The sequence below is a fragment of the Sinocyclocheilus rhinocerous genome, unplaced genomic scaffold (assembly GCF_001515625.1).
Source record: "Sinocyclocheilus rhinocerous isolate Xijiao unplaced genomic scaffold, SAMN03320098_v1.1 scaffold304, whole genome shotgun sequence".
NCBI classification, from domain to species: Eukaryota; Metazoa; Chordata; class Actinopteri; order Cypriniformes; family Cyprinidae; genus Sinocyclocheilus; species Sinocyclocheilus rhinocerous.
In genome coordinates, this window is record NW_015659941.1 from 399,150 (window position 1) to 421,607 (window position 22,458).

At 37.7% G+C, this 22,458-nt stretch overlaps 3 protein-coding genes and 1 pseudogene across 5 annotated transcripts in view; 2 read left to right on the plus strand and 2 right to left on the minus strand.

The window, feature by feature from the left end:
• Positions 1-2,365, plus strand: part of LOC107724572 (equilibrative nucleoside transporter 1-like) — a 17,566-nt gene extending 15,201 nt beyond the window's left edge. The window contains exons 12-13 of the mRNA XM_016533555.1: positions 1,698-1,897; positions 2,065-2,365. Of these exons, the coding sequence (XP_016389041.1) occupies positions 1,698-1,897; positions 2,065-2,176 (312 nt within the window). The 3' untranslated portion in view covers positions 2,177-2,365. The remainder of the gene's footprint in view (positions 1-1,697; positions 1,898-2,064) is intronic.
• Positions 2,366-4,466: 2,101 nt separating this feature from the next.
• LOC107724573 (coiled-coil domain-containing protein 177-like) lies at positions 4,467-7,233 on the plus strand (annotated as a pseudogene).
• A 1,149-nt stretch (positions 7,234-8,382) lies between these two features.
• LOC107724591 (zinc transporter ZIP9-like) lies at positions 8,383-13,910 on the minus strand. 2 transcript variants are annotated; one of them, XM_016533573.1, is made up of 7 exons: positions 13,646-13,910; positions 13,125-13,230; positions 12,752-12,925; positions 11,004-11,072; positions 10,140-10,225; positions 9,776-9,910; positions 8,383-9,061 (listed from the first exon to the last, which is right to left on the minus strand). In XM_016533573.1, the coding sequence occupies exons 1-7, from the start codon at positions 13,739-13,741 to the stop codon at positions 8,795-8,797; spliced, it is 933 nt and encodes a 310-aa protein (XP_016389059.1). In that variant the 5' UTR covers positions 13,742-13,910; the 3' UTR covers positions 8,383-8,794. The 2 variants fall into 2 exon arrangements, with proteins under 2 accessions (XP_016389059.1, XP_016389060.1); XM_016533574.1 differs by lacking the exon at positions 12,752-12,925.
• Positions 13,911-15,877: 1,967 nt separating this feature from the next.
• The window catches only part of LOC107724607 (CSC1-like protein 2), a 17,861-nt gene continuing 11,280 nt past the window's right edge, over positions 15,878-22,458 (minus strand). Inside the window, exons 7-16 of one of the 2 annotated variants that reach the window (XM_016533597.1) lie at positions 21,190-21,343; positions 20,981-21,087; positions 20,773-20,859; positions 20,373-20,438; positions 20,047-20,209; positions 19,835-19,940; positions 19,578-19,745; positions 19,208-19,323; positions 19,034-19,096; positions 15,878-18,862 (exon numbers count right to left, since the gene is read on the minus strand). In XM_016533597.1, coding sequence (XP_016389083.1) covers positions 18,710-18,862; positions 19,034-19,096; positions 19,208-19,323; positions 19,578-19,745; positions 19,835-19,940; positions 20,047-20,209; positions 20,373-20,438; positions 20,773-20,859; positions 20,981-21,087; positions 21,190-21,343 — 1,183 coding nt within the window. In that variant the 3' untranslated portion in view covers positions 15,878-18,709. The remainder of the gene's footprint in view (positions 18,863-19,033; positions 19,097-19,207; positions 19,324-19,577; positions 19,746-19,834; positions 19,941-20,046; positions 20,210-20,372; positions 20,439-20,772; positions 20,860-20,980; positions 21,088-21,189; positions 21,344-22,458) is intronic. The other variant, XM_016533596.1, reaches the window with a different exon arrangement.

The window sequence follows — 22,458 nt, forward strand, 5'->3', positions numbered from 1 at the left end:
CTGTTTTTTTCAGACGCTTGCAGAAAAAGGCTTACCAAAACAAAGTTACTGGGTTCATCTTTTTCACGTTTCCTTCGTTGGTAGATGCACCGGGGACCTGATTATAGCACTTAAAACCTGGAAAAGTCAGATTTTCATGATATGTCACCTTTAAAGTCATATGAAGACTAAAAATGCTAAAAATCTTGGTGTTCTTTTTGATTGCAACCTGGGTTTTGAGAAACAAATTAGTGCATTGGTCAAATCAAGTTTCTTCCACTTACGGCGTTTATCAAAAATGAAATCTTTACTCTCTGTAAAACAGTTTGAACAGATTATTCACTTGTTTGTTCTATCTCGTTTAGATTGGATTTATTGATTTTATTTATTTCTAGTAGATATCAAGGATTTAATTTTTCATAATACAAATACAGTAGATATCAATGGTTTTATTTTTATTTATAGTAGATATCAAGGATTATATTTATTTATAGTAGATATCAAGGATTTTATTTTTCATAATACAAATACAGTAGATATCAATGGTTTTATTTTTATTTATAGTAGATATCAAGGATTATATTTATTTATAGTAGATATCAAGGATTTTATTTTTCATAATACAAATACAGTAGATATCAATGGTTTTATTTTTATTTATAGTAGATATCAAGGATTTTATTTTTCATAATACAAATACAGTAGATATCAATGGTTTTATTTTTATTTATAGTAGATATCAAGGATTTTATTTTTCATAATACAAATACAGTAGATATCAATGGTTTTATTTTTATTTATAGTAGATATCAAGGATTGTATTTATTTATCTTACTGTCATAATACAAATAGTAGATATGAAGGATTTTTATTTACTTATCAATACAAATATAGATTTTATTGATCATAATACAAATGGTAGATATGGATTATATTTATTTATTTATCATAATACAAATACAGTAGATGTGAAGGATTTTTATTTATCATCATAATACAAATATATATTTTTAGGGCTGTCAGTTTAACGAGTTAACTTAATTAGTTATGAAAAAATAACGTGATTAAAATATTTTAACGCACTGGCCCCGCCCCAGACCTGTACGTCATCTTACATTTCATACAGTTGACTGTTGACAAATATAATGCAGGGTAACCACTCCATTAATGCACTTATGCCCTAAAATTCAAAATATTGGGGCAACAAAAAATGCCCCTGTATGAGTTTTTGTCTCATATTTATATCATATGATAAGTAATATATCACAGGAGCAGCTAGAGCTATCACAGGAGTACTGTTTTTGTCACGAAGAACATGAGTGCACATGTGATTTTATGCAACAGTTCAGTAAATAAGAATGTAATATTGTGCTATATTTTAAACACAATATTGTGTGTGTTTGTTCAATTTTGCCAACGAAAATATTACCTAAAAAAAAAAAAAACACAGCAGAACTGTTGTGTGTTTAGTTTCTGAATGAATCCGCGTTTTGAACGAATTGAGTGAATCAATGATTCAGTAGCCCGTTCATAGAGAGAGCCGTTTACTGAATTCCTGAATGAATCAGCCGTTTGACTTCAATATAAAATTAGTATATTTAGCTATCACTAATACAGTATTTACTGAATGGTGTCTTAATAAATAAAATGTAATACATTTCTCCGATTTGGTTTGTTCTGAGTTGAAGTCTGACATGTGCTCTCTGTTCTCTGTTCAGCCCGGTAAAGACAGCATCTGGCTGCCCATCCTGGTCATCGCACGCTTGGTGTTCGTTCCTCTCTTCATGCTCTGTAACGTTCAGCCCAGACACTACCTGCCCATGGTGTTCTCTCACGACGCCTGGTACATCGTTTTCATGATCCTCTTCTCCTTCAGCAACGGATACCTGGCCAGCCTCTGCATGTGCTTCGGACCAAAGTACGTACAGAATATCATCAACATGCGTGCGGAAAATAGACCTAATATCAGTCTCAGACAGAGCGATATTAGTTGAATCTGTTCTGTAAACACTGGCATGATGATGTTCATCTAACAGTCGAGTCAAAGCTCTTCAGGTCCTCTAATGTTTTGTGTTCGTCCCACAGGAAAGTGTCCCAACACGAAGCAGAGACCGCAGGGGCCATCATGGCCTTCTTCCTCTCTCTTGGCTTGGCTGTGGGAGCCGCGTTATCCTTCGCTTTCCGGGCCATGATCTAGAACCGTGGCCTAGTTCTCCGTATGATGAAGAAGAGGAACTTTAACCCCAGATATACACAGAGCCAGAGAGAATGTTTTCATACTGCACATGTATCCGCTTGCCTGTTTGTCCCTCTTGTGTGTTTTCTTGAAGAAGTGGAACTGGAATAGACAGTATTCACACAGGGATTCAAAGAGGGACCATCTTCATCAACATCATGATGTTATGAGCATCATCATCATCATCATCATCATCAGGTAAAAAAACGAGCCAAATCTATCTGCATTTTTTTTGTATACTTTTTGTAAAATGTGCCAATTCAGTATTTAGCAATAATGTATAGTTCAAGTTAACCCCTTTCTGTTTTAGTTACTTTTAATGTTTTTGTAGATATTAACAGTTTTAATGGTCCTGTTTTAGTTTCGTTTAGTAATGGCAGAGACATGCAGCTATTAGGGCAGTAGTTCACTGCAAAAAATTATTTTCCTTTGCAAATGTCTAAAAATTCAAAATGACTTTTTGATATGACATAAAATCTTGTTTTCTGAAAAATACATAAAAATTAAGTGAGTTTATGCTTAAAACGAGAAAAAAATCAATCATTTGGTTTTCCCTTTTGAATTAAGCTTATTTTTCTTGCATTATTGACAGACATTTTTACTTGTTTTAAGCATAAACTCAACAAATTTTAACATCTTAAGTCATCTTTAAGTAAATGTCTCTTCATTTAAGAATGTTTTGATATTTGTACTGAAAACAAAACAAGGAACTAATTTTGCAGTGGTTCTAGATAAATCCTACTGTATCACACCATTAAAGGGCCCCAATTTGAGTTTATAGTGGCATTTTGAATCATAAGATCCATTCAGATGTCTGCTGTTTATTTTGTCAGCTGCATGTATTTGATTTGAACTTGCTTTCAAATATTGGCCTTAATACATTTTGTCAGCAATGGCTGAAGTTTCTCATTTTAAATGAAGACCTAAAAGTGTTACATTTGACCTTATTATGTTTTTTTTTCTAACAGCTTTTTTAGTAATTTGTTTAATGCAGCATGTTTGATGACACATTCTAACATCATGTAAATGCACAACTTGCTTTGGTGTCTTTTGAATGAGGTTTTTTCCAAAAAATTGGCAACATTGAAATGTGTGGTCGGGTGGGACTGTGGATGGAAATAAACACATTTCTGTTTGTAACTGCGTGATCGTGTCTGTTCAGTACGTGAGCTGCACCAGAGACAGCTCGTCTGTCAGTGTCTTGTAATGGAGCGTTTCAGTAAAAATGGTTTGTAATTACAGGAAGTTTGCTTGATTAGTGCCGTCATTCCTGTGGCAAACCCAAGAAATTTTCATTAATGCTTGACGCAACTTTTAAATGTTACATCCACCAATTGTTACCTATTTACAAAGGCTGATTTTCATGATAAAAATACCATACTTCCTATGGTTATAGTTAACTGGGGTCATTGCCATGAAACAAGGGCATTAAAATGACGAAAACTGTTAGTTAACACTGATTAATATTTTATAAACTCTGCTTGCATAATATTATGCAAAGATGAATCTGCTTTATTCATACATTTCTGTTTTAGTCACATGAGAAAACTGTTTAATGTCAATTTTATAAATGAAAAGAGTGTTTAAATGAAAAAATATCAAAGCAAATGTCATGCAAACAAATGCTCCAGGATCTTTTCACTACCTCAATGGCTCAATGATATTTGATTTTAAGTTTTATTGGTTATATTTGAAGTTATTTCTCCTCAAGTTCACACAGGTGACCTAGTAGAGGAACCACGTGCAGATCATTAACTCTAACTATGAACGATTCACAATACTTCTATATTTTTGTCTTCAATTTCAGCACTATATATATTGTTTTAATATTTCCAATTAACCAAACAAACATATTTTTAAAGTGTTTTGCTTTGCTTTGAAAAGTGTGCTAGTGCTAAATGTCGTGGCAAAAATACCGTCGCCTGATCGCTAGATGGCACTGTTTCGAATTTGAATTATTTCCATGAGCTTAGAAGAATTTAAGCTGTTCCTGTGACGTTGCTGCGCAGCTATGGCAACCAGAGAAGCGTTCGAGGTTTTGAAGAGCAAATAAGAAGAGAGGCGCTTTTGAAGAGAGGCGCGAATACGTATTACAAAACGTTTCTACATATAAAAATCGAAAATTCAGAATTAAATTGTATTAGCTTACGTTTTATGTCCTTAACTGTTTTATAACAGCAACTAGATATGACGGATTTGTAAACCAGCTGTATTCTCGATCAAATGCATGAAGTAGGTTGACCAGTTATTAATGGAGCATATTAGATCAATTTCACCTCTCCTGCATTTGGATTAAAGGTCCCCTGAAATGCTTAGAAACACGCAGCATTACTGTGTTGACGTCATTTTAACTGAAACAGGAAGACAGGGCGGGACATATCAAGCAGCCACGCCCCTTTTTATTAGCCAATAGCATTTGTTTATATCACAGCTTGGGCTAGAGCCGTTGAGCTCCGTAAAGCCGCATTTGACAGGGTATGCCAGCCACAATCTCATCCATATTGCTATAAAATATAGCATTCTGTGTAGAATTAAAATAGCTCCGATACATTTTGTGGTCTGCGCCGACTCGCGCATGTGATCCGCTCCGTGCTATCGTGTATCTGGACTGGAGCAGAGTGTGTGTGCGGTGCGGTGCTTAGCGTGACACAGCGCGAAACCAGACTTCTTTAGCCCCAATGTAAAGCATATTTACACTGTTTGAATCGTTCCCTGTCCCCTATATAGTGCACTACGTGCCATTCACTGTACAGAAAATACTAATTCAAGTGACCGATTTCAGCCGCGGCTTCAGCGTCTATTTTATATTGTAGGGGCGGGGCGCTTTGGATTCTAGAGAGCACTGCGCCGACTCGCGCATGTGATCCGCTCCGTGCTATCGTGTCTCTGGACCGGAGCAGAGTGTGTGTGCGGTGCGGTGGTTAGCGTGACACAGCGTGAAACCAGACTTCTTTTTTTCCTCAATGGAAAGCATATTTACACTGTTTGACTCGTTCCCTGTCCCCTATATAGTGCACTACGTGCCATTCACTGTACAGAAAATACTAATTCTGTGGACAAGTGACCGATTTCAGCCGCGGCTTCAGCGTCTATTTTATAGTGTAGGGGGCGGGCGATTCGGATTCTAGAGCGCATTTGATTGGACAGAAAGTTTGATGAGAAGCTGAAGTACGATGTGACGTCAAAAAAAAAAAAATCGTTGAGTCGTTTTGGCGGAAGTGACGAACTGCAAGCTTTGAATGCTTATATCTTCTAAATGCGAATTTTCTCACTGTTTTGGAGCACACTGCCTTATAGATAACCTTAAGACTAACATATTGATACTAACACCCAAAAAAACTTTCATTTTGATTTAATGGGGACTTTAAACAATTTCAACTCTCCTGAAACTGAAGACAGCAGATATGTTCTGACAAGCCCACGTTCACTTGAAGCCTGTGCAAGATTGGGAGTGAAACCTGTTGATTTGCTGTTCAGATCCCTCACAGACTTTATTGATGAAAACCAGAAGTCTTCTCTGGAGGAGGTGACTGCATTATATGAGGAGTACGAGAAAGGAAGAAGAGAACGACTGCGCTTGTGTCGAGAGGACAGAGAGCAGATCATACAAGAGGGCTGGAATGAAAGTCATCTGTAAAACCATTCACAGCCCTGGAAACCGTCCTTGGAGCAAACAGCTGAGAGTCAAAGCACCGATTCCAAAGCCCAATGTCCAAGTGAGACACGGTTCACAAATGATCGTTCAAAGTCTGCGATTTCGATCTCAGATGGCTTCCCGTCCGCATGCGGTCAGAAGTTTCCCTACAGTTTCAGTCTGGCCGACCTCAGACGTTCTCCTGCGATGGAGCGTCGGCTGAAGAAGAGCCTTTCGCAGGAGATCAGTCGCAAACTAAGCATCGCCGTCCCAGAAAAAGATCGCAAGATTGCTGCATTGATGCTGGCCAAGCACGAAGAGGAGCAGTTTAGTTTACGCCAGAGCATGTTTGAGGAGCACAGAAGAAAGGATCGCGAGGAGGAGCGGCGAGCTCACATGGAGCGAAAGCGGCGCAAAGAACTTCTGCAACATATTCGCCGCTGGCAGGAGGACTTGGGAGGAGCGGAGGAGGTTGCGAGAGGAAGAGGAGACGATGCTTGCGGAGCAGCGCGAGCGGGAGGCGCTTCGGCAGGAGGAGCGCTGGAGGAGGCTCGCCGAGGAGCAACAAGCTCGACGCAGGTTCAAGCTTGATGTGGCGAGCAGGGATGCAAAAGAGCACAAACGCTACCAGGAGAGGCTCCTGCGGGAGAAGGAGTGCATTGAGGAGGCACAGCGAGAGAAGGAGCTGCAGGAGGCGCAGGAAAAAGAACACCACGCAATGAGGAGCAAGCGAATGCAGGAGAAGAGAGAAAGGAGGAGACTCAAGCAAGAGAACCAGAGGGAGCTACTCAAACACCTCCTCCTGAAAAAGGAGGTCGAGGAGCAGGAGCGTGCAGAGAAGGAGCTCAAGCGGAAAGGACTGGAGTAGAAGCTGCAACGCTCCAAGGAGAACCACGCACTGCTTCTAGAGGCGCGGGTGCAGGAAATGCGATCGCGTGCAGCGAAGGAGGAGGAGCAGATGCGGATGGCGCAGCAGCGGGCGAGGAGGGAGAACAGGGATCGGATGGAGCAGAAGCAAATGTGGGTGCAACGTTGCCAGCTGCAGACAGAGCGTGCAGTGATGCAGGCGCAGGAGCAACGGCGGCGAAGAGCTCAAGGCGTCAGACGAGAAAACCAGGAGAAGCTCAGCCATCACAGACTACGAGAAAGAGTCCTGGAGGAGGAGAAAGCTCAGTGGGAGGAGAGATGCAAGGCCGTGACGCAGAAGGAACAGTGCAGAGAGAAGCTGCAAAAAGAGAGGGCCGAGGCCCAGGAGCGGAGCCGGAAGGTGGCTCACGCCTCCTGCTACATGCGGGAGAGGGTGAGGGAGCAGACGTCCCGTCGCACCTTTGACCGGATGGCACGAGAAGCCGAGCTAAACTGGGCCACCTGGAACTATGAATAGTGTAGAACTAAATTAGTCTGAGGAAAAGTTAATTAGAAAATTATAATAGGCTAATTATGATAGTATTAATGGAGCCAAACAAAAGACAGAGGAGTATAAAACAACTTCATAGTCACGTTCAAATGTAAATGCAGCTTAGGCAACAGTGAACCAGTTCATTCAAATGAGGTGTTTACAGTGCTGGTAAAATGTATTTATCAGGCAATTAATAAGCTTTTAGACTGCACATGTATTTTCTATTGACATTTATTTGAACAAATAATGTGATTATTTAATGTGAAGGTTTTATTAAGCAATACATTTTTAGGCGTTTTACAGTATTTCTCACTTTTATATCATTTTTTATATGGATTTTGTTTTGCAAATTTGTGACCGATTTGTTCAGTTCAGTATTTATTTATCCCCGTAGGGAAATTATGTTTGCAGCATACACTCACACAGACATTTGCCAATTCACATTAGTGGTATATAAATAAATGTAAACAATAATTTAATACTAATAAACCTAATTAAAACAACCAGTCTAACTGAAATGTACATAGCAAGCATCCTACTGTCTAATGAAAATTATTTTGCCAGGGTAGCAGCTAATATACTGGGAGAAACAGTTAAAAGCTGATAGAATTTTTGCGAGTTTTTGGGTTTCTCTAAAAGTGAATACAGTTAAAATTGGGTCCTCAACCCCTCTGGAGGATTGATATGCAAATTGCAGAGGATCTATAAGATGCTGTGTTTCAGATACAAAGTACTTTTTCACTAAGTGTTCAAAGCACTTAAGTGCTACTGGATGAAAAAAGGGCCTAGAAACTTACGCCACTGGAATTATTGTAGATGGTTTCCATAAAACAGGATATTATTTATATGTATAAAAGCTAAATATAAATATAAATAAATAATAAAATATCAGCAGCAGATACATTAAGAAACATCTTAAGGTCAAGTGATTTTTATGTCAACAAGTGATCTGCAAAACACAAAAATGCACACAAAACAGCAGCTTTTATGGCTTTGAATAGATTGTCACGTACCAGAGAGATTGTCGTGCCATCTCAATGTGCATGTATTTCAGATTGCACTGCATTGTAGTTTTCAAAATAAACATTGGTTTATATTAATACAAGGCATTCTTGGTTTAATACAAAAGTTAAAACAAATAACATTTTCATTTTTTTTTTGGAAAAAGAGCACTGTATTGCACTTAAGCTTTGCAACTTTATGGCAGTGAGAATTACTTAATTTCTAGGGCAAAATAAAATTGGAGTCTATTCTACATATAAGAATATAAAATATCACAATCTTTTATGTCCTTGACAATGCACAGATGCAAAATTCCAACTGCACATAAACACCACAGGCTTTTATTTTGTTTCTCAGCTAATAAAACAATTAATCAAAACTGTCTAATAGTTAAACAGAAAATGTGGGGAGTTTCATAACCCTAATCATGATAAAACTCTCAAAGAGCATTCTCAAGTCTTAATAAAAAAAAAATATATAAACATTTTCAAATGAAATATTACACATCACCGGTCCTGTTATGCTGGGAGACTGTTCTTACAGATTAATCATCTGGTAGGCCGAGGGCCAACAGCACAGGAAGTCCAGCCCCCAGGATGAGAGTCAGGCTCTCTGTGATGCCCAGACCGCCCTGCTGCTGGTAGGCTCCGCCTCCGGTTCCTGTCTCGTGGTGGAGGTGAGTGGAGCGCTGATGCCCTCTGCTGTTGATTTCTGGCAGAACATGAACTGTGGCCACATATAAGAAAGTCCCAGCTGAGAACAGCATGCCAATGCCTGTAATGCTCAGGCGGTTCTGAGAAGAGCCATTAGACTGCAAAGATATTTATTTCTTATTTTAGATCATTCCAAAAAACAGAAGAATTAAATGGAAAATGTTAAAACAGTTATATTTTTAATTGCTCTTCTGAAGTAAATGTTTGGATGTATTATGCAGAGGTACTGTAATGTTCAGAAAAAAATCTCTCTCCACAGTCCAAAAATAACATCCAACTTATCCATCCAATAATGTTCCATGGTAAACATGCCAGTTGCATAAACTGCTTAGACTAGTCTTACAAGTTAGTCATCAAAATGTTATGATACTGCAAAGAAAAGAAACACTGGCTTAACAAAATAGGTATGTTTATGCAACTGACCCCTGATCTCAAAAGGGTCTGATGCCATTGTGCCATCAAAAAAAAAAAAAGTTGCATTAAAATAAATCTGAAGAACTAAAAAAAAAAACTTTTAAGTTGAAAAAATCTTGCCTTGGCAACTAACGGGGAAAAAAGGTAGGTTGAACTACTAAAATAACTAAACTGAAAAAAAAAAAAAAAAAACCAAAAAAAAAACTTATTTAAATACAAACTTATATTTAAAAAAACAAAAAAAAAACAAATAAATGGACACAAGGACATAAAATATAATTTAAAAAAAAATTTAAACTGACAATATAAAAATAAAAGCAAATTCAAAATAAGAATGAAATCTACTAAAAACATACTAAAACGACAAATGTCAAATAAGAGAAACTGAGGCTTCTTACTGCACTCAGGATGAAATAAGTGCTGATGGCCATCAGCGGCGCAGCAGCAGAAAATGCCAGTAAATGCTTCTGAATAGTCTTCCTCTCCAGACCTGCGTGCATGAGGAAAGACACAAGACCAAACGCCGCTGGAGCCTAGAGAGAGAGAGAGAGGACAAAAGTGAATGTGTTGAATAAAGGAAAGCAATTGGTCACTAACTGTAATTGCACTACAGTTTGCAACAAAGGCATGCAAAGGTTTGAGAACCACTGAGTTAATGCATTCCATGAGAGTCAAAACCATGCTTTACTGTATGAGCTACTTAATACAGAATGACTCGGCAGTGACAGTACAGATAAATAAGAAAAAAATTAGCAATCTCACCTTATGCAAAATGACAGCAAAGAACACGACAACCTGCACAGACACCTGCGATGAGGCCGCAGCTGCACCCAGAGCGACACCATCAGCTGCAAAGAGACAGACAATGGGAATATCATGCAGATAAGTTCCTCACAGACACCAAACTGAACCAGGCCATTTCTATCATTAAAACTGTCATTGTTTAATTTGCATGTAGAACAGAACAAAATCTTAAGTCTTGAGTATTTAATAATTAGATTGGCCAAACATCCTTCTTTTTCTAAATGGCCTAAAATGTCCAGGTTTGGTTTTTGTTTGCCTACTTATGGTCTCTCTAGAGTCCTCATATTTTGCATTGCTTAGACCATTCTCTGTGGATGCCACCTTCTGGCACACCACGATTGGTCGATTATGGAGAATGCCTGCATGCTGTTGGTCAAACTACTTTTCAGTCATTACCTTTAAGTATTGAAACAGTAGGAAAACAAAACCGAACATTTCAGGCAATTTGGATATCCCAGCCAGGATATGTCTGGGAAAAAGAGGATGTATTTTCCCCCAAATAATAACAGAATTTTAATTTTGAAGTAAACTACTCTTTTAACATAGTTTTTAATGTTTTTTGTTGGCACTCCTGGTAATCCAATATTTGAAAACAGAAATGTAACACTAGCCATGAAAACCAAATGAGGTTAGTCTGTTTTTAGTGTCCCTTTTTTTTTGTATTATAGGACAGATGCTGTGATAAAAACACAATGGAGGCTTATTAAGAAGAATTGAAAACCCAATGTTCATCGACTTGAATAGGACAAGCACAACTGGCATGATTCACTGTAATGTAATCTGTTTTGAATGGCGATATAGTGGAAGTGAAGCTTTTGTTACCTGCGGCGTGAATAAGCAGACCCAGGGTGGCAGTAACACTGTTGCCACTGTACATGTGTGCTCGGGGTTCTGGGAAACAGGACAAACACAAACAGAAACGTTCTCAAGAGAGCATCTGACAGCATTTCACACCGGCTGTTTTTCCACAGACTTCAACATATCTGTCTGCAGCCGAGTGGAATAAATTCAATTCAAAATGCATGCTTTACAATTTCAATAATACACTAAGAATGAGATTTATCACATTAGAGTAAAATACTGTAACACCGTGTCTACACCGGACAGACACGGTGTGAATTTAAACACAAGACATAATCTTGTAAAAGTAAAAGCAGACCACATTTTCTTTAGGAAAAATTTAATTTCTTATAATTCTGTTTTGATTTTGGCATGAAATGTGACCCAGATATTTCTTTAAAGTTTTCATGAGTCACACCAAAAGTTAGGACATTTTTAAAAAGACGTTGGATGAAAAATGCAAAATAATGTTTTATTTCTGACATGACAACTGGATGCAACTTGAAGTAAACAACATAGCATACTACAGATTTTGTATTTTTTTTTATAGCTACTGTTTCGAAAGCTATTAAAATATGGCAGCTGCTATATGCACTAAGTGTAAATAGCAATAGATGCTATTTACACTAAGTGCAAGGAGCTATAGATTCTATTTGCACTATGTTAAAATAGCAGGCAATTATCTGCACCTCAGTATCATAGAACATTATAAAACAATATGCAATAATAACGTATTGAATGTAAATTATAATGCTAATTCAAATTATTAAAGGGGTCATATGATGCTGCTAAAAAGAACATTATTTTGTGTATTTGGTGTAATGAAATGTGTTTATGCGGTTTAAGGTTCAAAAAACACATTATTTTCCACATACTGTACATTATTGTTGCTCCTCTATGCCCCGCCTTTTTGAAACGCGTCGATTTTTACAAAACTAATCGGTCTGAAAAGCGAGGTGTGCTCTGATTAACCAACTATCCAGTGCGTTGTGATTGGCCGAACACCTCAAGCGTGAGACGGAAATGTTACGCCTAACTTTTATAAAGAATATCTCTTTGGATTTGAGACTTTAGTCTTTGCAACTTTACAGATCTTCTTTATCCACCAAGAGCTTGTAACACTCCAAAGAGAAAGGAAAAATTGAAATCGCATCATATGACCCCCTTTAAATGAATGCCACCTTCTTGGGACAATAAAGCCCTCCCTACACCTACCTGATACTTTTTCAAATTTTTGATGATTTCCTCCATTTTTGTTGAAAATAAACGCCTTTCCGATGCGATACATTTAGGGTGACCATGCGTCCTTTTTTTCCCAGACCTGTCCTGGCTGGGATTTCTAAATTGTCCAGGTTTTTTATTTGTTTTCTTATTGTTTTTATACTTGCTGAAGGTAATGACTGAAAAGTAGTTTGACCAATAGCGTGTGGGCATTGTACACAATTGACCAATTGTGGTGTGTGAAAAGGTGGGATCTACAGAGAGTGGTCAAAGCAATGCAAATACATATACATATAATGTATGAAGTCTGTAGAGAGCACGTCAACAGGAAAACAAAGCCAAAACCTGGACATTTTAGGCAATTTAGAAATCCTGGCCTGGACTTGTCCGGAAAAATGAGGGTGTATGTTCACTCTTATACATTACTATTCTCAACACAGCCTCTGTATGGAAGAAGTGAGTGGATAAGTACTGAAATGTGTTTCTAACGAGAAGCAGCATTGAGGTACCGTGCATGGAGCAGTAGTTGGCAATCTGGTCCACCACAAACATGAGCGTAAAGCCCAAGACGAGAGAGACTCCTATGAAGAAGTGAGGACGCAGACCTTTCTTTGCAGTAAGATGAAGTGTTGAATTTGATTCTGAGATATTTTGATTCTCTCCCATTGCGGAGCAATACCAGTCTACATGAGGAGGAGAAGAAACAGGTTTTGGCAAACATAATCAATCGTTGTCTGCTCAATATGAGGCTACCAGCAGTGAGTTTTAACTGGTAACTTACATTGGATAAAAGTAAACAAAGACAAGTGTGCAAAAGTGTGCATATTCATTCCCTGAATAGGGAAGTGAATGAATAAATAAGAGGAAGATGGCTAGTCTCACCTTTCCATGACTCCTGCACTAACTCCACCCCCTCTGGGATGATGATTGACAGGGCAGTGCCACATAGAAGCCCCGCCCCCAGCACGGTAACCAGCTGTAGTTTCTGCTGTAAGGGTGGAGAAAATGTCATAAAATAACTTGAAACTTGTCTTTCAATGTCAAAATACACAGTTACTGCCTTTACAGTCATGGAGTTTTATGTTTTACAGTATGACACGGTAAGTTGATACACAATTCTAACTCAATTGTGTTTGCTACTAAGAGATTTACACATACAAAGTAACGTAAACACACTATCACATGCAGAAACTATCACCAGTAACGAGTACAAAGCATAGTATAAACCTTACTAACATAGTTAAACTTCATTTGTAATGCATGCTACAATTTACATGCGGTGTACTGTATGTAAATATTGTTTTTACCTGCATTTGATACATTGTTTTATCGTCTGTAGCTTTACAGTAGCTTATAAAGTTAACGTACCAGCATTTGTTGCATACGAATATTGATCCTCTTACCTCTGATAAACTGATCAATAATGGAATTATCCCGAGCATGAAACATCCCACGAACATAGCCAGAGATATGAGAATAACAGCCCAAGCTCCGTCCATGACTGCTTCTGCTCTTCAGCCCTTCCGATCAAACCTCTTAACGCACGATCAGGCTGCATCACATGTAACAAACACCCTAACACACAAAAGGAAGACACAAAATCCTCTTTGAGCACTCACTGGAAGGCATAGTGGAGTTCTCCACGTCTCAACACCCTCCATAAACCTCCACAACTCTAAACTACACCCCTAGAGTCAGACGAACAGCATTACATGATACCAATGCTCAGGGGACAGTCCGATTCATTTGAGAGAATCGGTTTCTTTTATTCAACTCATCTACGAACCGAGTCAGTGTCCTCATAAAGACCCTGCGGATTTTACTTTTTATTTTTGTACAGTACACACAGTACATAGTACATAGTAGTCAGTGTCCTCATAAAGACCCTGCGGATTTTACTTTTTATTTTTGTAGTAAAATAGTTGTTTAGTATGTCATCAGTACTGTGTTATATGAATATGTAGGTGTAAATTGCCTCATAACATAAGTCTAACAAACTGTATCAGTATTATAGTAATTTATGTACTTAATTGAACTAGACTTTTGTGAATACGTTGTGAATACCAAAATAATATAACCACATTTGGGGAACGTTATTTGTCTACGTTAAGAAAAAAAATCACCTGCCAAACAAGTCACTTAAGTAAACTGTGAATAGTCATATATTATTTAATTTTTGTTAATGTTGTTAGACGCTTTTTAAATGGGCACGTGACCTAAATTTCTCAATCCTGTAAAAGCCGTTGTTGTCGAACGTTAGATCACGCGCACACCGTGTCTTGAGGTAAGACGGTGATGAAATACATATTCACTAATAATATTGTCATAAGGACATTTAAGTCTAAGTTATAAACGTAATGTGAACTTAGTGTGCAACGTTATGTGAATGTAAAATATAATACGACAGGAGCGCGGTTAATGCCTGTTATTAGATTCATACAGAAAATTCGAATTTTAAAGCGTTGAATTAATTACTATAAAAGAATATAGAAAGACATCTATGATCTCTTTCTCTAGGTAATATTGGTAAACATTTAAACATTTGTAAACTTTTTTGCCGACGCCAAATGCAGTCGAATGTTTTGACCGAACCATTGCAAAGAATCGGTTCAAAAGAAAGATTCATTAGTGAATCGGATATCAGAGAAAACGTGATAGCTTATAACTGTTTTTTCCCCTTCACGAGACATATCACAAGACTCCACCACAACAAGACCTTGAGAGGTCAAAGATTGTACTCACTATTTCTTGGCAAAGAAGAAAGCTGCCATAAAATGACATAACGACTCCTTATAGGAGGGAAAGAGTGTTTTAAAACCATATTACTGAAAAAAATCATGATCAAAATCATGAAAATTGGACATTTGCATATGGGCACATTATACATAAAAAAAATAAATAAAAAAAAACCCGATTTGAAAGTAGATATATTTTTTGAGATCAACACTTGGAATAGAAAGACATCTATGATCTCTTTCTCTAGGTAATATTATTGGTAAACATTTAAACATTTGTAAACTTTTTGCCGACGCCAAATGCAGTCGAATGTTTTGACCGAACCATTGCAAATAATCGGTTCAAAAGAAAGATTCATTAGTGAATCGGATATCAGAGAAAACGTGATAGCTTATAACTGTTTTTTCCCCCTTCACGAGACATATCACAAGACTCCACCACAACAAGACCTTGAGAGGTCAAAGATTGTACTCACTATTTCTTGGCAAAGAAGAAAGCTGCCATAAAATGACATAACGACTCCTTATAGGAGGGAAAGAGTGTTTTAAAACCATATTACTGAAAAAAATCATGATCAAAATCATGAAAATTGGACATTTGCATATGGGCACATTATACATAAAAAAAATAAATAAAAAAAAACCCGATTTGAAAGTAGATATATTTTTTGAGATCAACACTTGGATTTTTGACTACTTGGGAATACACAATGTGCCAAAATGAGTTTTTCTTAGCAAAGAATTCAATCAATGACAGAATTTTTGACTAGAACAGAATAAAACAGAACCCTCATGACTTCATTAAAGTGAAACACGATTAGTGCATTTCTTTGTAGCATTTATAAACAACATGGGTCCACAGTGTGATACTGAAGAATTTCTCCACACTTGATATGGTTTTGTCAGTCTATTTTATTGTTCAAAGACATGGAAGAGTTCGAGGATGACACTGTACAAAAGATCATTTGAGGGAAGGTTGAGATACAAAACTATTAAAAACAGCAATCGCAAGCAAAAGTACGATCTTAAGGGAAATCTGAATGGACAAAAGCAAACAATTCATGGTTGACTGTACATGGTTTTGCTGGCTAAACTGTACAAATGTAAATATAGTTTAGTGTTCCAAGAGCAGTGCAATGCTTCTATTTACAAAAATATTACACTGATTTAACCACTTCACTCCAGGCCAATGGCCGGTTAATTCAAAACAAGGAAAAGTAATAGACAAAAGAAATAAATATTGTGGACAGCATCTGTAACAAATGAGAAAAGCCTATAAAGATGCATAAATAAATTATTGCCGCATCATGCTTGAGGACAGTGTTTTTCCTTAAATAGATCCAGGATGCAGTCATATGGTCATCACCTACAGTATCTAAGCAGCAAGAGCATCAGACCGACAAAGCACTGCAGTTACTCAATGTTATCCAAATGAGATCACTGACAAAAATGGCTTGATATTGTTACATACACCATGATAATATAACATATTCCACATGAAGTGCATAGCCTACAGTGTTATTTGCATTTAACGGTTACAAAGCTCCTCAGTGATAGATTGGTAGATTAGTGTGATTTACATAAATTAACTAAAAATATCACTAATGTTCTAATTTCACAAGTTTACATACACCCGACAACTGTTTCAAGTTAACATTTGTTGCAGAAAATGACAGTTAAAAACACTGCATTGCTATTTCTGTAAACAATAAACGACACAATGAGAACTATTTAGGTCCACTAGCAGGAAAGGTCAACCAATTAGAGGCTGGACAAAGAAAAAAAAGCAAGTACTCAGGCACAGCCTTTGTCAGCTTATTTTGAGAGAAAAACTAAAAAATATTTTGTTTCCAGTTCTGACTTGCATTTTCAGCAATGCACAGAGAGCATAAATGCAATATGTATATAATGGACACAGTGGCAAAAATGTCTGAACATGGTGACAAACCAGATATAAAGAGTGTAGTTGTTAAAAAATAGTGGTCAATGTACTAGTTTTTGTGTGTTCTTTTTTTTTCAGACTTCAACCACTAAATGATGCATGAACCTAGTCAAATAAGCTCACAACTGCAAGAGTGTCAGCGAAAAGCTAGGTAAGAAGAACCATGGAACGGAGTCTGTTATTTCCAGTTCACTTGTAAAATTACAAAGGAACACACCACTATTGCAATAAAGAAGGTCTTATTTAGGACACATGTTGATATGACCCAATGAGATCTGGCTATCATCATAAACCAAATTTTTAGGATGTTCAGTGATTTCTGATGATGTTTCCCATGCACTTTTTACAGTGTTTATGAGTAAGTGATCAAAAATGGTATTGTGTACATCACTTGTTAGTGGCAATAAAAAGAAAAACAATTAAGTCAACAAAACCTGATGAAACTATTATTTCATACCCATGCATAACAAAAAAGAAAAATATATTCACATTCACAAATTCCACATTTAAGTCCACATAGGGAATTTGCTCTTCTTTTAGCTACAGTATCAGTTATTGACAGAACATTCCACAGTAGAGCAACACAATTTAAAATTGGTCCATCTGATGCCTGATTCAGAAAGTAGCGTCATACTACGCATAGCGCAAGTATGCTTTAGCAATGCGTAGGTTTACATTTAAACACTGGATGTGCAGAAGATGTAAGGGTGGACGTAAGAGAATAGTTCCAGGGATGGGGATTTGCTTTGAGTCTGTCAGACAGTCTAAAAGTGGCTTTTCCAGTTCAAGTATCTGATTAGACAATTAGTGTTCGGCGGCTGTTTTCCTCACAATCGGTTAATTTAGCAGGCTGGAGTGAGTTTTTCGATCCTGTGTTTTCCAACAAGAGGGACTAGTAATAGTCTTTATGTTAAATACAGTACACTCGCTTTGGTAAAGAAGAATAAAAGTTGCGTGAATTAATTTGCTCATCTCCAAAAGTATTGTGCTATAGTGCCATTTCAGCTGGGACGAAGAAAATAACATTTTGTTTCCAAACCAAAACTCAAAACTTTCAGAAACATTCTGATTAACTGTCTGTCATTATAACTGATGTTTATTCCACAAGCATTTCTAATATGTATGATTTCTCACAAAATTTGATAAACTATCTGTGATAGTATTTCTGTGTACTACAGATGGTTAACGTGGGGTGTTGCTAAAGCTCTAAAAAAAAAAAAAAGATTGTAAATGATCACATGGCTGTCTGAAATACTTGATTCTGATTGGTTAATTCATAGATATCTATTTTTGTTTGAACTCTCACCAAACTGTTTAGTTGACCAGTATCCTATGTAACTCATTTCCTAAGAAATCTTTCTATATTTTCTTTATGCAAAAGATTTGGAGGTGAAATCTGACCTTTATGCGTCTTTGTGATATCCACCCTAATATACAATTTTCCTGCCCACCTGAGATAGCACTATAGCGGTTTTTCTTCATCATAACATAGGTCAATTCAAATTTTTATTTACTAGACATGCGCTTGTAACGGCAAGAAACGTTGTGCGAACAGGGTAACCAATGTAAATAAGAATTATGAAACTCAGTTTCTAATAGTTGGAGTACAATCACAAGCCACTCCATATTCCTGACAATTGGCCATCCTGTCTCCAAGCCTCAATGATAAATGAGTGTTTTAGCTGTCAGCTGTGATGGATTCACAAGCTCAGTAAGTGTGGTGAGGTGCAGTGCATGTTGAAGTCCTGCTAGTTTCTCTAAGTTCAGCACCTGGCGTGGCCCTGCCTGGGTCACTGGTGCACCTCGTTCTCAATAAGGCTGTCCTCTCCTGATTGGAAATCACCCTCGTTCACCACCTCCTCATCCTGCGACGACCCCTGCCCCTCGTCACTTCCTGTCTCGTCTGTGTTTGGGTCCTGTAGCACTTGGGCAACGTACGTCTGCTGATATAGAAAAAAGAGGGAAGATGTAAAGTGGAAAAAGAAAATCAGATGTGACAATGTCCAATTTTTGTTGAAGCCAGATTAGTAACTACTAAATAAAAACTAGGGGTGTAAAAAAGCTTTCTTACTCATCATGATGTGCAAGACTCTGACATGATTACTAAAACTTACCACAGACTTGACAGGTGGAGATGAATCCGGTGGTCGTCCATTGTCCACACCGTCCATGTCGATCTGTAGAGAATTCAGGGAAAAAAAAAAATCACACTGAGGTTTAGAGAAAGTTCTAGACTTGGTTTTATTTACAAAGAAACAAACAATCAAACAGACAGAGCTGTTTCTGACCTTGTAATTGTGCGCACTGAGGTATTTGAAATGGCCGAAGACGACGTGGGAGAGGCAAATGATGATGGTGATGATCAGAACCACAAAGGTAAACATTGATGTTGGAGCAACAAAACCTTTAAATTTTAAAAGAGGAAATCAAGAGAAAGGAGAGCAGGGGAGAAAAATCATATTAGAGATATGACAATAATCTTTTACATCTAGAGCACTGGTTCTCAACCTTGGCCACAATACTGTCCAAGTGCAAGTGAGCCACCTTGCTGCCTACGGTTTGGAACTATCATTGCATCCAGAGTGTGCCTGAAATGCAGCGTAGGCAGGCAGATCGCTATAGGGTTTAGAACAGACCTACTATCTGGCGTTGTCTTACCTGTACGGACAGTAGAGAAGAAGAGCAGCCAGAAAAGGCAGAGGATGGGTGCTGCCACCACCTGGTTGACAGCTCCAGAGTGGATTTTCTTATCCAGTTTGGAGGGCAGGTAGGCATAATACATGTTATACCTGTCCACCAGGTGCTTCAGTAGCATGTACATCAGTCCTGCAGACAAAATTAAAATCAGCTTGTGTTAAGCGTGCCACCACAATGCAAGAATTCTTTATAGTTTTTCAGTGAGAAATGTCACTCACCAAATGGTACAATAATTGGACAGGTGATGCTGTAGGTCATGACCACAGTAAAGACATTCATCATCCAGGCGTAAGCAGCTCCAAACTGGAACTCATAAGCTTGATGCTGTAACAACATGGAACCATGCATGAATTACAACATGAGTATATGAGTTACTGAGCATAACAGTAAGGGTGAGTGTAATGACTGCTGTACTTGAAACTACACAGACCTTCTTCACATTGCGCCTCTCTGCAGCTGAACGTGCCAGACACAGCCGGATCATGTACATAAGGAAATAAGGAATGCGTAACAGTTCCATGGCATTACCAATGAAGGCAGACGCGATGACATAGTTCACAAAGAAAGCTCCATTATCTGGAAGGAAGACACACCTAATAGAGACGAAAAAGGAATCGGGCCATATTATCTACAATCTTGAAAATATGCATAAACCAAATGTTTTGTAAACACCTTGACCTCATAATTATTATTTAGCTCTCTCGACAGCCCCTGTAACACAGGATTTTAGAGCTGCAAATCCTCTCATGGACTTACTCGAATCGGACTTTTGCCTCGTCGAGGAATTTCTTGTCAAAGAGCCAGCGGAAGAAAACATCCAAACTGCATTTTGGAAAAGATTGTGTGAAATGTTTAATGCAAATGAGAAACAGGCAACACGGCAAACACAACCTGGATAGAAAGTTTAGATGTTTTACATTTCTATAGAATGGCATGAAAATACACAAAAAATTCAATTGTGTGATACAAATTACTGTTATTTCAAATTAAAATATACAAATCTTACTAATAATAACAACTTAATGGTTGGTATTTTTCAGCCTTTTGTTAAAAGGTTGTTTATTCAGGAAAATACTACTTAATAAACCATCCCTCTTAACCCCTTTTAAATTTAAAATGCACCATATAAATGGTCCAGATGCAAAACCTAAAATACCTGCTCAGTCCCAGAGATGGCAGCAGCAGAACCATAAAGATGAGGAAGGTGTAGCATTTGTGCATGGTGGTTCTGTTCTCTCCAGATCTAAAGGGAAAAGTCATGCATATTTTAAGCTTAGGACCACCAGGTTTGTGTGTCTACCACAAAATGGTTTAGTTTAAAAAAAATAAAAAAATACATCGATATACAGGGTTTGGCATTGTACCGTGTCCAGTGGGCCTCAAAGAAGGCGGAGTAGTAGACGATGGTGGGGAGAAGGGCCGAGAAGCACCACAACAGCAGGGTGGGGAAGAACTGAGTGATGATGGGGTTCTGGAGGAACAGACACAGGGGGAAGATGAGTGACAGAATCATGACCCAATAATCACACTGCATTGTGATGCTCATTAACACTCAGTTTAACAGACTTCTTACGTTCAGGTACTCCACGGGTTTGGTGACGTTGAACTTGTCCATGGTGGAGATGATGATGGCAGGGGTGGTGAGGAAAAAGAGCAAGATGAAGAGAAAGCAGTTGATGACAAAGCAGCGGAGCCACCAGTTGAGGCCACCAGTGGACAAATGCTCCCTGTGGAGAACAAGGTACAACTCGTGATTTATATAACTATAAGCATTTTCAACCTTACCCAGATACTAGTTCTAGGCATCAAATATCAGCGTTATTATCAGTCCGTGTTCTTTAATTTGCACACTTTCAGTAGATCACCAGTAGAACTTTCCACTACCATCTGTGCATTTATGTTCATTTAGTGACAAGCAGTAAAGTGGCTACTATGTCTAGATTTATTTCTCAACTAGTGTTGATTTTTGCAGTACCTAGCAACAATAGCTGTTCTACCCAGATCATCTTTTGCATGGAGCAAATGAAACAATATATATATATATATATATATATATATATTATATATATATGAGACTCATGGCTGTATTAGATCAAAAGGGTGCTTCTACTAAATACTGAGCAAAGGGTCTGAATACTTAGGACTATGTGATATTTCAGTTTTTCTTTTTTAATAAATCTGCAAAAATGTCAACAATTCTGTGTTTTTCTGTCAATATGGGGTGCTGTGTGTACATTAATGAGGACAAAAAATTAACTTAAATGATTTTAGCAAATGGCTGCAATATAACAAAGAGTGAAAAATTTAAGGGGGTCTGAATACTTTCCGTACCCACTGTACATATATCAATTATTGTCAAAATTTGGAAAAATAAGATATACATTTTTTGCTGTATCACCCAGGCCTACTGGATACATACAGTACACTCCCGTTAAGGATTGTGTACTATATAGCAAATCTCAAACACTTGATTCTTATATTTAGTACATCCTACTTTACTTGCAAACATACAGTATACTCACAAAGAGCAATCTATACTATATAGTAAATCTCACCTACATGATTGTTTATACTGTTGCAAAAATGTAAACTGTATTATCATATATATCTATACGTAAAGTTGGATATAATATACAACATATAGTTCACTAGCATAAAGCAATATATACTATCTATTAAAGGTGCTGTAAGTAGGATTGACACAGAGTGGTTGAACTAGGTATTGCAGTCCAAATTCAAAATATTGGAGAGGGTTTTTTCCACCCGGCCCCTCCTCCTCAGACTTGATGCACACGCAGGTTGCCAGATTGACGACACCACCAGGAACGAGCGCACTTGACGA

Excerpts from the sequence above, each read along its gene's own strand:
- LOC107724591 (XM_016533573.1), bottom strand. The coding sequence starts at position 13,741 with ATGGACGGAGCTTGGGCTGTTATTCTCATATCTCTGGCTATGTTCGTG. Across the intron at positions 13,231-13,645 it reads TATTGATCAGTTTATCAGAG|CAGAAACTACAGCTGGTTAC; the intron begins GTAAGAGGATCA and ends CCACCCTTACAG. Across the intron at positions 12,926-13,124 it reads AGTGCAGGAGTCATGGAAAG|ACTGGTATTGCTCCGCAATG; the intron begins GTGAGACTAGCC and ends CTCCTCATGTAG.